A 12,951-nucleotide genomic window follows, 5' to 3' on the forward strand; every position below is an offset into this window, starting at 1 on the left:
CCACCCTGAGGGTGGCATCTTCTCAGAGCCCTGGGCCCTCGCCAGGTGGCAGTGAGGCCCTGGGACATATGGCAGGCGCATCAGGCACGGGCCTGCACGGCGGAGCCAGGGCAGGGGCAGGGGGCCTGAACTGGCGTTCCTGGCCCTAGCGGCACGACCCCTCCAGCCCTACCCAGGTACCCCAGACCTCCCTCCCGGCCCTGGGGCGCTGGTGCCTTCTCCCCGCGGCCCCGAGCCACCCCCCATCTGCCAGGAAAGGCGAAAGCAGCGGGAGCCCAGGGCAGAGATGGAACAGGGTCTGCAGGTGACCAGATGCCCCTACCTCTTGGGGGCTGTCCCAGGACACAGCACCCCTCCCTAGGCTGAGCCAGTGGGGGGCTGGCATCCTGTGCACAGCAGGGCCCTGCCAGGCTGGGATGGAGGCTCCTGGGCCGTGGGGAGGGGGCGCGTGCCCCTGCAGGAGCCCCAGGAGGGGCTGTGCCCCAGGCGGAGGTCCCTCCCAAGCCTGGTCCAGGAGCCCTGACGCCCCCTTATCCCCCAGAACAATGGGGCTGCTTTCTTTCCAGATAAACGTGTCTGAGTCAAAGGTCCCGAGCGGCAGCAGGAGGGGGCGGGGGCTGGCAAGTGACAGCTGGAAATGAAACCAGAGCCCGCCCCTCCCCATCGCGCAGACCACCGCTCTCCACAGCCCAGCAGGGGGCTCGCCGGCTACCTGCTCTTCCCTGTGCGGCTCAGGCAGGTGTCCTGCCCTGTGGCCAGGTCTCCCTCACCACTCAGCCACCCTGCTCTGCTCTCAGGGCCCCTCGGGGCCGGGGCCCCAGCCGCTGGCCGCTGGTCCCACTCATCCCTCCCCAAGCCCCCCCCCCGGGGGGGGAACACTGCTGTCCCTCACTCGGCAGGGAAACCTGGCACTGCCTTGAGAGCCCAAAGACAAGATCTGGCGGCTGGTGTGGGCTCCGCCTCTGTGGGTCAGGCAGAAGGGGGAGGGAGCAGCTTCGGGGAGCAAGGCCGCCCGCCCGGCCCGGGGGGGGGGGGGGTGACCCTGAGAACGGAGTGCGCCAGAGGCTCGCAGCTCGGGCTGAGGCCCCCACCCCCATTTTCAGGTAGACAAACCCATGAAGGGGTCCAGATACTGCCACAACCGGAGCCCCCACCCACCACACCCCCACCTGGCAGCCTGGCATCAGCTTCTGCTCTGCGTGTGGGGGAGGGGGAGGCACTGGTTAGCCCCGCCCCCGCCCCGCCCACATAGGTTCCCTTCTGCAGACAGCTCAGCTTAGACCCATTGGTGCAGAACAGGCAGCCAGGGTGGCGCTGTGGCCTAGCGGGTCAAAGGGCTGCCTGAAGCGCCGGCATCCCACATGGATGCCGGTTCGAGTCCCAGCTGCTCCACTTCCAATCCAGCTCTCTGCTATGGTCTGGAAAGGCAGTGGAAGATGTCCAAGTCCTTGGGCCCCTGCACCCACGCGGGAGACCCGGAAAAAGCTCCTGGCTCCTGGCTTCGGATTGGCCCAGCTCCAGCCGTTGTTGCCATTTGGGGAGTGAACCAGCGGATGGAAGATTTCTGCTTCTCTCTGCCTCTGCCTCTCTGTAACTCTCCCTTTCAAATAAAACAAATCTATGAAAAGAAAAAAAGAAAGAAACACCGTTGACAACCTGACCCTGAAACCCCACCCACGCCTGCGGCACACCCTCCCAGGCCTAATTCGGGGGCTACCACTGTGTGGCCTGGAGCAGCTGGTGCCCCCCCCTGAGCCACTTCTGCCCGTGAGCGGAAGGGGACACGGTCCACCCCGAGGGCTGCAGTGGGAGGTGGGTGAGCCGCCGGGGACGAGCACCCATCCCGCTCGCGCACAAGCCCCTCCCCTCCCCGCGGCCGGGGTCCCCGGGCGTTTCGGCCACCAGTAAGTTTGAGTCTCCCCACTTCTGTTCGTCCCCAGCGGTCACCGGGACGTCAGCCCACTTCCTGTGAGCTTTCTCAGCAGCCAGGGCCGGGGTCCCCACACCGAGCTCCTGGGCAGGCCGGGCCCTTGGCCATGGGCACCCTCTAGGTCCTCTCTGGGCCCACCAGCCCCCGGACAAAGTCTGGAGGGGCAGGGGGCAAGAGGGACCCCTGGCAGCACCAACCCAGGGTGCTGAGGGGGAGGGGAGGGAAGAGACCGGTGGGCAGAGTGGAGGAGGGGCGGGGGGCCGGCAAACGCCTGACTGAAGGTGGCCCAGCCCCCCCACCATGTCACAATCGCTCCCACATCTGACGCAGAGTCCAGAGGCGCGGTGACGTGGTCTGCGGGTGCCCAGGTCCTTGGTGCCAGTGCACCTGGGGGCTGTACCTGCTGCTAGCCTGGCCCTCCGGTCCTGGCCAGCTCCGCACCCCCTGGGCGCTTGGACCACCCCAGATCCCCGCCCACTGCCACTGGGACGGCCCACAAGGCGGAGCCCTGCCGGAGGAGGCACCCCAGGCTCCAGCCCCTGCCTGGGCCAACCCCAGCCCTCTCCCACATCCGCCCTCTCCCCTGGGCCTGCTCCCTCCCTGCCCTGGTAAGCTGAGCACCCACAGTTCTGGACGCTACTGACAAGCCCAGTCCATCCAGTGTCCCCAAGCTGTCACCTCCCCCTCATCTCCCCCTCCCCGTCTCCCCTAAAGCTGTGGGGGGGCATCACCCAAGCATCAGGACCCAGCAGGGGGAGTGCAAGGGGGTGCAGTGCCAGGTCCTGAATCCCCTCCCACACCCCTGCACCCCCAGTGCAGGAGGGAGCTCTCCCTGCCCCCCCCCCCCCCCGCCGCCTGTGAAAGGTCCACCACGGGCTGTGTGACCGGGCTAGGCTGAGGCCTGGAAGGTGGTGCCAAAGTGACCCCAGGGCCCCGGGACCTGTGCCTGCGAGGCCCTGCTCGCTCAGAAACAGGGACTGTGGGGCTCTCGCTGGGCTTTGCTCGGTCCAGGTCCAGGGCCCCCAGGCGGAAAGGGTCCCACTGGAGCCAGGTCCCTTGGCTCGGAGGACCTCCTGGGTCTGGGAGACAGGGCCCCCGGCTCCACTGTCGGTGCGGTGGGCAGGTCACAGACCCAACCACAAGACAGAAAACCTGGGTGGGAGCCCAGGCAAGCAGGGGTTAAGGGTTCGGGACCCCTGAGTCCCACAAACAGTCCACTTCCAGGGCTCCAACGCCTGCCTGGCCCTCTGGCATCGCCGGCATTGGTCAAGGCTCAGGCCTGGGTCCCCGCGCTGAACGTCCATGTCACGGAGCCCTGAGAGCCGGGCCTGCCTGGTCACGTGACGCCAAGGCCGGAGCCCTGGCGCTGACCCCGCGGGGAGGGAGCGGCGGGCGCCGGGCGCCGGGAGGGAAGGGGCGGCGCGGCCGGGGCGGGGCGGCGCGGAGGGGGCGGCCTGCCCGCGCGGGATTCCCTGCAGAGCCGCACCCGCCCCCTGCTCCCAGTCTCCAGCCCGCGGTCAGCGGCCACCGCAGCTGCCCCGAGGGTGAGTGCTACAGGTCCTGCCGCGGTGCGCTCCTCTCCAGCCCGGAGACCCCCCACCCCCAGCGCGGCGGGGCGCCTGGGGGAAAAGCCCTGCGGCCTCGGGCCTAGTCCCCCCCCCAGCCACAGCCAGCCCTCCTGGGGGTCGCCGGCCCCGGGGCAGCGGGGTGGGTTAGGCGGGCAGCGGGTGGGTTAGGCGTCTAGGCTGTCCCGGTCTGGCTCGCTGCTGCTCCCGGCCGCCCCCGCTCCCGCCCTGCGCCGTTCCTGTTCCTCCCCCGCATGTTGCCCCAAGAGCAGCCCCGACCGGGGAGGGGATCGGAGAGGCAGCACCTGCCCGAGCGCGCGCCGGCCGTGACCTCGACGCCCGGTCTTGTTCCCTGCAGGTCAGGCGCGCGCCCTAGAAGATGTACCAGAGCTTGGCGCTGGCCCCGAGCGCCGGCCAGGCCGCCTACGGCGATGCGGGCGCCTTCGTGCACGCCCCGGGCGCCGGGTCCCCGATGTTCGTGTCGTCGGCGCGCGGTCCCTCCATGCTGCCCTACCTGCCGGCGTGTGAGCCGGGCCCGCAGCTGCCTGCGCCTGCTGCGCACCCGGGCTGGGCGCAGGCGGCCTCCGCGGACTCGTCGACCTTCGGCTCCGGCAGCCCGCAGCCGCCCGCAGCGTCCGCCTTCCCCTTCGCGCACAGCCCCCCGGGGCCCGGCAGCGGCGGGAGCCGGGACGGCGGCGCCTACCAGGGCGCGCTGCTGGCTCGGGAGCAGTTCCCGGCCCCAATTGCGCGGCCCGGGGGCGCCTCCTACGCCGCCGCCTACCCGACCTACGTGAGTCCCGAAGGAACCCCGACCTGGACGGCCGGGCCCCTGGATGGCGGCGTCCTGCACGGCTTACAGGGCCGCCCGCCCGGCCTCCCGGGCCGCAGGGCCGCATTCGGTGAGTACGGAGCTCAGGGCTGGCTCCCCGCCCGGCGGGAGGCGGACGCGGCGTAAACCCGCACCCTGCGAAAGTCTGCCCCGGCCCCGCGTAGTCAGGGCTGCCGGCGCGCGGGAGAGGCGCGCGTCCGGGATTCTTTGGGTCTGTTTAGTAAGGAAGGACATCGGGGTTTGCCTCTGGTTCACCCGAACCCCACACCAAGCCCTGGGCCGAGCCGACGTGGAGCTGAATTCTTACGCGGGGTTTTGGAAGTCCAGAACGCCAGGGGGTCCCAGTCCCGCTTCCGGAGCTCCGGTGGGCCCTGGTTTCGGGGGCCCTGGTTTCCGGGCCCCCGGCTCGCTAAGTCGCTGCGCCCGGCCTCTGCACTCTCCGCCGCGGTTGCGCTCAACCCCGGCGGCCCCCAAGGGACGCCTCCGAGGCGCGTGGAGGCCTCGTCGCCCGACTGCGGAGCAGCCACGGGCCCCCGCCGGGAGTACGGCCCGGGAAGCGTGGCCCTGGCGCCCGGCCGCTAAGACCCCTGGCCCCGCCGCCCGGGCAGCTCCATGCCTGGCGCCCCCCACCCCCCCACCCCGCCGGGCGATGATTGATCCCGCCCCACCCCCACCCGGCGCCCCGGCCGCCCGCGCGTCGCCGGCGCCGGCCCGGCCTGGAGGGGACCCGGAGACCCCCGCTCCGCCCTTGTGCGCGGCGCCCGCGGTGTCCTGCAGGGCGGGCAGTGGGGCCGAGGCCGAGGCCGCGGCGGAGCGGGCAGTTGGGCCGTCGTGGCCCTCGTGACTGGCGCTCCGGCCCCGCTGGGGTCCGCTGCCTCTGCGGAGGAGGCCCGCGGGCCGGCCGCGAGCGGGGACGCCGGCGCCGGGGAAGGGCCCCCGGCGCTGCTTCCCAGCGGCTCCGGCTCCCGCCCTAAGCGGACACGTGAAGTCTCCCGCGGTGACACCCACGCGAGCCCGTTTACTGTGTGCGAATTGACGAGGGCATAACTCTCCTTTAAAATGAAATACACCGAGGCCCGGGAGGAGCGCCCAGGGCCCGGGCCCACTCGCTGCCTGTCCCGCAGCATCCGACTTCCTGGAGGAGTTCCCGGGCGAGGGCCGCGAGTGCGTGAACTGCGGGGCCCTGTCTACGCCTCTGTGGCGCCGCGACGGCACCGGCCACTACCTGTGCAACGCCTGTGGGCTCTACCACAAGGTGAACGGCGTCAACCGCCCGCTCGTGCGGCCCCAGAAGCGCCTGGTGAGTGCGGGAGGTGGCGGCAGAGGAAGCCTGTGCGCCAAGTGCGCGGGTCCAGCTTGGTGGGCTCGGGCCGCGCAGCTCAGCTCCTCTGCCACAGACACGCGTGCAGGGGAGGGCGCCAAGGGCAGCGGCTGCCCGGCTCGGGCCAGCGTGGGGCCTCCGGCTTCAGGGCTGGAGCCGAGACTCCTGGCTGCAGAACACCGGCGGTGAGGGTGGCCCGTGCTGCCTCCGCGGCCAGGCCGTCAGCAGGCAGGGGACAGGGAGCTCTGCGGCCAAGGCGCCTGGAGCCCTTGCTGGCCTCCCAGGCAGCGTCTGCAGAGGCCTGGGGTCAGCCGCTGGGGTCTGCAGGGAGGATCTGCGGAAGTGTTCTCCCGGGCTCCCTCGGCGGGCGGGCGGGTGGGCGAAGCCGGGTTTCCCTACTGGTTCCCCTTGGTGAGCTGCTGCCGGCCGGCACAGGCAGCCCCCAGAGCCTGCGGAGGTGAAATTGCCTCTCCCAGGAAAACTTCTACCGGCGGTTTTACCACGAGCGCCACGCTCAGCGAGGGCTGGGCCGGGCTGTTCCTGGGGTGCCTGCCGAGCCGGCCTGCCTAGGGGCAGCGCTGCGTACGTCGCGGGTTAGGGAGGCCTGCGGCCACTGCCCAGGTTGTGGAGACCAGCACTGACCCACACCCCAGCAGGACAGACCTGTGGCTGGCACCGCAGGCCTGGGCCGTCCCTGTGGGTGCGGGTGGTGGGAGGCAGCCTAGGGCTGGGAATCAGCGAGTGCCTGCTCCCTGTGACCACCCTGCGTCCGTGTGCGGGCAGGGCCCCCCACTTCCTCCACGGGATCTGCCACCCCCACCCCCAAGACCACCGCGTGGGACCTCCCTGCCTTTCCCCCACCCTCCAGGAAATTCCTGAAGTGCGGCCCCCTCTAAGCCTAAGGGGCAGTCACGCATTTGCCTTCATAGCAGCCGAAGGACGGCCCTGGCCCTTGGGCCGCACCGCGGCCTGGACCCTTGCTCAGTCCTTGAGCCTTGATCTTCCCACCTGAGCAGTGGGGGCGTGAACGAGGGGCCGCCCCAGTCTGTGTCAAATGAAGCCGCTGGCACAGAACACTCGGGCCTGGCCAGGCTGGGGACAGTGGCCCCTGGCCTGGTAAAGTCTCCTTTCCTGGTCTGGGGGACACGGTTGTCAACTTGGGGGGGCTTCTGGGTGGGGATCCCCACCTGCCTGCCCCTGTCTCCTGAGCCGTGCAGATCTGAGCATAGACCAAGCCTGGAAGGGGTTTGCCAAGCGGGGCCCTCAGGGGACCCCTGCCCCCCAGCTCTCCCCGGGAAGGGTCTGGGGTCTCCTCATGCTCGCCCTGGGGCTCCCACCCTGGCATGCGGGGAGCTCCCTGCCGAAGACGTCACGGGAAGCCCCGAGACTCTGGGCTTAGAGGGTCTGAAGGGTCCTGGCTGTGAGGGGCAGGCCGGCGGCCCCCAGACGCGCTCCGCAGCCCTGCAGCCGTGCCTTGGCCCACACTGATGCCCCAGGACAGCCCCCAGGGAGACCCTCTCCTGAGCACCCCCCCCCCATGATCTCTGGGAAGCCAGGACAGTGACAAGCAGCTGTATTGCAGCTGCACCTTGGCCTGAGGCCTCCTCCCTGGCCCCTCCCCACCGCAGACCCCTTCCCCTGGCCTGCACATGTAGATATGGCCAGGGGCTCTCCAAGCCCCTCTCAGCCCACCCCCTGAACGTCAGTGCCCAGGCCGGGGCCTGGAGTCCACAGCCAAGGTCAGAGCCGACCTCTGGCCTGAGGCTGGCTCTGGCACCTGCCCTGGGAGACGCAGGCGCAGAGGGGACGCTGCCTCTCCTGCGGCCTTTACGTAGCCAGGGTTTCCATCTGAGTGTGGGACACACACACCCCAGGGCACACCCTCTGCCACATCGAGCAGGGCCCAGGGTGTGTCCGGAGCTCCTGGCACCAGGGGTGGAGAGAAGGCAGGAGACACAGCTGCTCTCTGCCCTCCCTGATCCGCTGGGGCCCAGGCTGGTGCCAGCTCCCGCCTGTCCACCATGGGCAGAGTCGGGCTGACAGCTGTGGCTGAGGGCCATCGGCTCGGGGAAGGGGACAGTCGGTCTCCCCAGGGCTCCCCAGCTGAGCTGGGCACTCAGGCCCCCAGGCGTCCCTGGGATTCTCGGGGCCGGCAGCCAGCGCTTCATGTCCTGAGGTTTGGGACGGTGGTCGTTTCTGGGGCTTCAGACAGCCCCCTCCCCTGCTCGCAGGCCCTCCCAGGGGTGGGCCTGTGCCCTGGGCTCCCCCCGGGGCAGGAGCCGGCAGCAGGGCAGTGCTTTGGCAAGGGTCCCTGAGGGCCTCCCCCGTGGGGAAGCTGAGGCCGCTCCTGCCTGCTCCCCGGACTCCGACGGGTTCTCTCTGCCCCTCAGTTTGGCCACCTTCCCGTCGTCGGTCTACGGCTCTGTCCTGGGCTGGAGAGGCGGGGCCAGGGTCGCAGCTCTGCGTGCAGGGTCCTTGTCCTCAGGGGCCTCTGTCCCTGCACCGGGGTGCTGCTGACCGCGTGGGCCTGTCTGCCACAGACAGGAAGTGTTGGAGAACCTGCAGGGTGCCCCCTGTGGTCCTGCCGAGGGTACCTGGGCGCTGGGCAGGGTGGGGAGGGGAGGGAGGGACACAGCAGCGCCCCCCAGAGCCGGATCTAGGGCCAGGGGACTGGACGTGTGGTGCAGCCAGGGGGGCTGAGCTGTGAGATTCAGAAAGAAGGGGTTGTGGGCCTCGGGGGCTGGGCAGAGTCCGTCCCGACACCGAGGTGTGAACTGGGCTGAGAGCAGGGCTGGGCTGCCGCAGCTCGGGGAGGACCCAGGACCCTGGTCTGACATGCAGTGGGCACTGGGGAGCCATGGACAGCTGTTGAGCGGGGCGTGTGCTCCGACGTGGGAGCCAGGAGGTGGAGGGGCCAGCGTTGGCCCTGGGCCTGTTGCCCCCCAGAGATACAGGGTCCGGATCAGAGCTGGGGGCTGAGTGACACCCACCGGCTTCCCTGGGCTGGGCCTGTGGCTGCCCCATCTCACTGTGGGGAAACTGAGGCCCATGGCATGAGGAGGCCATCCCAGGGCTTGAGGGTGGTGGGTCCACCCTCCAAGGGGCTGAGGACCCCAGCTCTGCCCCCGCCCCCGACTTGCCTACCGTTCAGCGCTGAGCCTGCCCCCCAGCCCCAGCCGGAGCCCGCGAGAGCCCAGCCAGCTGCCGCCCCCAGCCTGGCGCTCACAGCGGCCTCCTTGGTGCCCGCAGTCCTCGTCCCGCCGAGGCGGCCTCTGCTGCGCCAACTGCCACACCACGCACACCACGCTGTGGCGGCGGAACACGGAGGGGGAGCCCGTGTGCAACGCCTGCGGCCTCTACATGAAGCTGCACGGGGTGAGTGGGCATGGCCGGGCCTCGTGCCTGTCCCCACCCCCACACCAAGGGCTGGGGAGACCGGGCGGGGCGGCGTGCGGCCCCCAGGCTGAGCCTGTTGCTCGGCGCTGAGCACGGCACCGCCCCGGGCACCCGTGTGCAGCTCCCCGAGGCTGCCGGCACGCTGCGACTCGCCCACGGCCACTCAGCCTGGGTCTGGGCCGTCCGTGCAGCCCCGGTGTCCACCCCGCATGGGACGGGAGGGTGTGGTCAGCCCCGGGAGGAGCCGGCTCTGCGGGGCTGAGAAGGGAGGTGGGGGCTTGTGCAAGGGGCCCCAGGGTGAGCGGGGCAGGCACCACCCACGCAGCCTTGCCACCCCACCAGGTGCCGCGGCCACTGGCCATGAAGAAGGAGAGCATCCAGACACGGAAACGCAAGCCCAAGAACCTGGTGGCCAAGGCCAAGGGCTCCTCAGGTGCGGGGCAGAGCCCGGGGCGGGGGATCCCTGCGCCCCAGGACCCCAGGCCAGTGCACACTGGCCCCTCTCTGCCCTGAGATGGCTCTGGTCGGGAACGGCCAGGGGGTGACCAGGGGGTCCCCACGTCTCTGGGCCAGGGCAGCCGGGGGAGTCTGGTGCCTTCTGTGAACACCTGTGCCCCCCCAGGACCCACCACGGATGCCACCGCCTCCCCACCCTCTGCCGCCGACACGGAGACCTCAGCCGCTGCCTTGAAACCTGAGCCCGGCCTGGCGTCCCCAGTGGGTCCCGGGCCCAGCGTCGCCTCACAGGTGAGGGTACCCACCCCGGCCCCCGTGGGCTTCTCCCTGGAGCCCCACTGGGCAGAAGGTTTACCCTGGACACGGGCGCTTTCCCGGCACTGCCTCTGTGCCACACGCAGCCACGGGCCCTGCCCGAGGGGTGCCCAACCTGTCCCCGCGGGCCAGCCACCCCCCTAGGGCACCCAGTGCTGTGCCGCGCCTCACGCACTTCCTGTCCCCCTGCAGGTCCCCAGCCCGATGGACGACCCCCTGGCCTCCGGCCACCTGGAGTTCAAGTTTGAGCCCGAGGACTTTGCCTTCCCCTCCTCAGCCCTGGGCCCCCAGGCTGGCCTCGGAGGGGCCCTGCGCCAGGAGGCCTGGTGTGCACTGGCCTTGGCCTAGGTCCCTGGGCAACCCAGCGTCGGAACAGAGCAGCCTGGGACCCACCCCGTGCCTGCTTCCCGAGAGCACAGCACAGAGCACCTGGCGACGGGGCTCCTGGAGCCTGCAGCGTCCGCGCGGCGCTGGGGGGCCTCGTCTGCAGGGGGCAGCGCCTCGAGCGAGAAGGCTGGTGGGGGAGGGCCCAGGCGCCTCCCCCGGACAGCAAAGGACTCCCCAGTGGTGCAGGCTGTGGCCCAGGCGTCCACTGCCGACTTCAGTCCTGCCGCCAGCACCCAGCGTCCGCACGTTCTGCTCTTGCTAGGACGCGGGCCTGCAGGTGAGACAGAGACCAGGCCGGCCGCGGGGAGCTAGCGGCGCCACGCCCATGGGGCCTCCTGAGGCCTTGGGGGTCTTGCAGGGCCCCCCATGGATGGATGTTGCTGAGGTGCGGGGACCTCGCCCTCCCCTGAGCACGGGGCTGCCAGGGACATAGGTGCAGGTCCCACCCCGGGGGGCCGCTCGCTGGGGTCCCTGCGGACCTGTGTATTTATTCGGGTGGTTTTCCCAAGGGGGCAGTAAAGGGCCCTGTTCTGGCTGAAGCTGGGTGTCCTGACCTTTTCTGATGGGGAGAGGAACCGGTCGGGGTCCCCATCTGACCCCCGCTGAGGCACGATGGGGGCTGGGGGTGACAGGGCCACACCTCCCACGTGTGTTTTGAATGTGAAGTCATCCGGGTCACAGCTCTAACTCCCAGTTTGATCCACGCCGGCTGAAACGGTGGCCGGCACGGCACCAGTGAGCCCCACCGGAAGCTCTCACGGTCGAACCTGGCCCCAGTCCCAGAAGAGGCTCCTGCAGCCAGGCCCATGGGAGGGAGGGTCTCCCAGCCTCGTGCCTCACCCCTGCCACTGCCACCCAGGGGCCCCCAGCCTCACCCCCAAACTGCCACCTGTGGGTCCCCCAGCCTCTCCCCACCAGCACCCGTGGGTCCCCCAGCCTCTCCCCACCACCAGCACCCGTGGGTCCCCCAGCCTCTCCCCACCAGCACCCATGGGTCCCCCAGCCTCTCCCCACCACCAGCACCCGTGGGTCCCCCAGCCTCTCCCCACCAGCACCCGTGGGTCCCCCGGCCTCTCCCCACCAGCACCCGTGGGTCCCCCGGCCTCTCCCCACCACCAGCACCCGTGGGTCCCCCAGCCTCTCCCCACCACCAGCACCCGTGGGTCCCCCAGCCTCTCCCCACCAGCACCTGCAGGGTCTCCTGGCCTCACCCTCTCCAGCCGCCGTCTCCCCAGCCCCTCATCACACCAGGAGCCCCACAGGCAGCATCAGGCCTCAGGGAGGCAGGGAACCACCCGTGCCTTCGAGGACCCTGGTGGCTTTGGAGTCGGGGGTGCTGGACAGGGTGGGGGCTGGCGCTCAGCACGGTCCGAGGCCTGGTCTGTGAGGTGCAGAGGAGCAGGGGACCAGGGGCTTCTCCGTCCCCTGGGTGGGGCCTCCCTGGGACCAACTCCTCCTGGAGCCTTCCCTGGCCACTCCTGACCGTCCAGTCCCGCTGGGCACCCTGGAGCCCCCTCAGTCCAGCCTCAGCCACAGGAGCCATGGCAGAGTTTTAGCTCTGTGGGAGGCGTCAGCGTGTGGACAGTGGGGCCACAGCCCTGGCGCTCGACCCCCGGGAGCTGAGGGCCAGGAGCAGGCTTTTATTTTTTTTAAAAAAGATTTCATTTATTTGAGAAGTAGAGCTACAGACAGTGAGAGGGAGAGACAGAGGGAGGGAGGTCTCCATCCACTGGTTCTCCCCAGATGGCCGCAACGGCCGGAGCTGCACGGATCTGAAGCCAGGGGCCAGGAGCTTCTTCCGGGTCTCCCACACGGGTGCAGGGCCCCCAGCACTTGGGCCATCCTCCACTGCCTTCCCAGGCCACAGCAGAGAGCTGGATTGGAAGTGGAGCAGCCGGGGCTAGAGCTGGCACCCGTATGGGATGCCGGCGCTGCAGACGGAGGATTAGCCTGTGCCACAGCACCGGCCCCAGGAGCAGGTGTTTTTAATACAGGGACCCAAACCTGGTGGGGGCCTGGGAGCCACACTGGGCGGTCACTCGCGGCCCGGCTGGCCCAGTCTCCGTGGGGTTCCCCGTGAGGCGCTCACAGGCCCCTGGCGTGGTGGACATGGACCTGCTGCGGTGTTCTGGAGGCCTTGGCCGGCCCCCGGGGCCTGGGGGGAGGGGCAAGAAGAGGCTGAGGTGTCACCGTCCTCCTGGCTGCAGTCCGTCGTTCCTCTCAGGTTCACCACTGGGGCTTGGTTCCAGGAGCAGGGAGGAGGCTGTGGTGGCCACGTCCACGGGTATCTCCAGCCAGACCGTGGCTGAGCAGCCGCTGGCCTGCACCGGCCTGGCAGATCCCTGGGGGGCCCAAAGTAAGGCCCACCCAGCATGCACAGCACCAGGTTCCAGGTGAAGGTGAGGGGCCACGGACCCAGGAGGAGACAGAGGGAGCCCCGAGCAGGGGCATCCTGGTGGTGTGATTCTCACCAGCACCCTCCGGGCCCCTGTGCTGGGCAGAGCCCACGCTGCAGCCCCGCCCCCGCCTCCCCACTCCCAGGACGGGGACCTTGGTCTTCCTCGCGGCTGAGATAGGAGGCTGTGGGCACTGGGGCCACAGGCCACTCAGGCTTGGCAGAGCCAAACCCTCACTGCCCCCACCAAGTGGCCTCTGTCCCAGCCTCAGTTTCCCCATGAGGAGCGGGGGTGGGGAGCCAGCGTCTGTAGCCGACTCTGCACATGTGCGTTGAGTGTGTCCTGGGCAGGTGTCT

General features: G+C 70.1%; 1 protein-coding gene across 2 annotated transcripts; it reads left to right on the forward strand.

The window, feature by feature from the left end:
- Window positions 1-3,396: 3,396 nt before the first annotated feature.
- GATA5 (GATA binding protein 5) lies at window positions 3,397-10,738 on the forward strand. 2 transcript variants are annotated; one of them, XM_070051353.1, is made up of 7 exons: window positions 3,397-3,474; window positions 3,854-4,394; window positions 5,449-5,624; window positions 8,895-9,020; window positions 9,384-9,474; window positions 9,664-9,788; window positions 10,005-10,738. In XM_070051353.1, exons 2-7 carry the CDS (start codon window positions 3,875-3,877, stop codon window positions 10,158-10,160), a joined length of 1,194 nt encoding a protein of 397 aa, XP_069907454.1. In that variant the 5' UTR covers window positions 3,397-3,474; window positions 3,854-3,874; the 3' UTR covers window positions 10,161-10,738. The 2 variants fall into 2 exon arrangements, with proteins under 2 accessions (XP_069907454.1, XP_069907455.1); XM_070051354.1 differs by lacking the exon at window positions 8,895-9,020.
- Window positions 10,739-12,951: the final 2,213 nt, after the last annotated feature.

The sequence above is a fragment of the Oryctolagus cuniculus genome, chromosome 11, assembly GCF_964237555.1.
Source record: "Oryctolagus cuniculus chromosome 11, mOryCun1.1, whole genome shotgun sequence".
NCBI lineage: Eukaryota > Metazoa > Chordata > Mammalia > Lagomorpha > Leporidae > Oryctolagus > Oryctolagus cuniculus.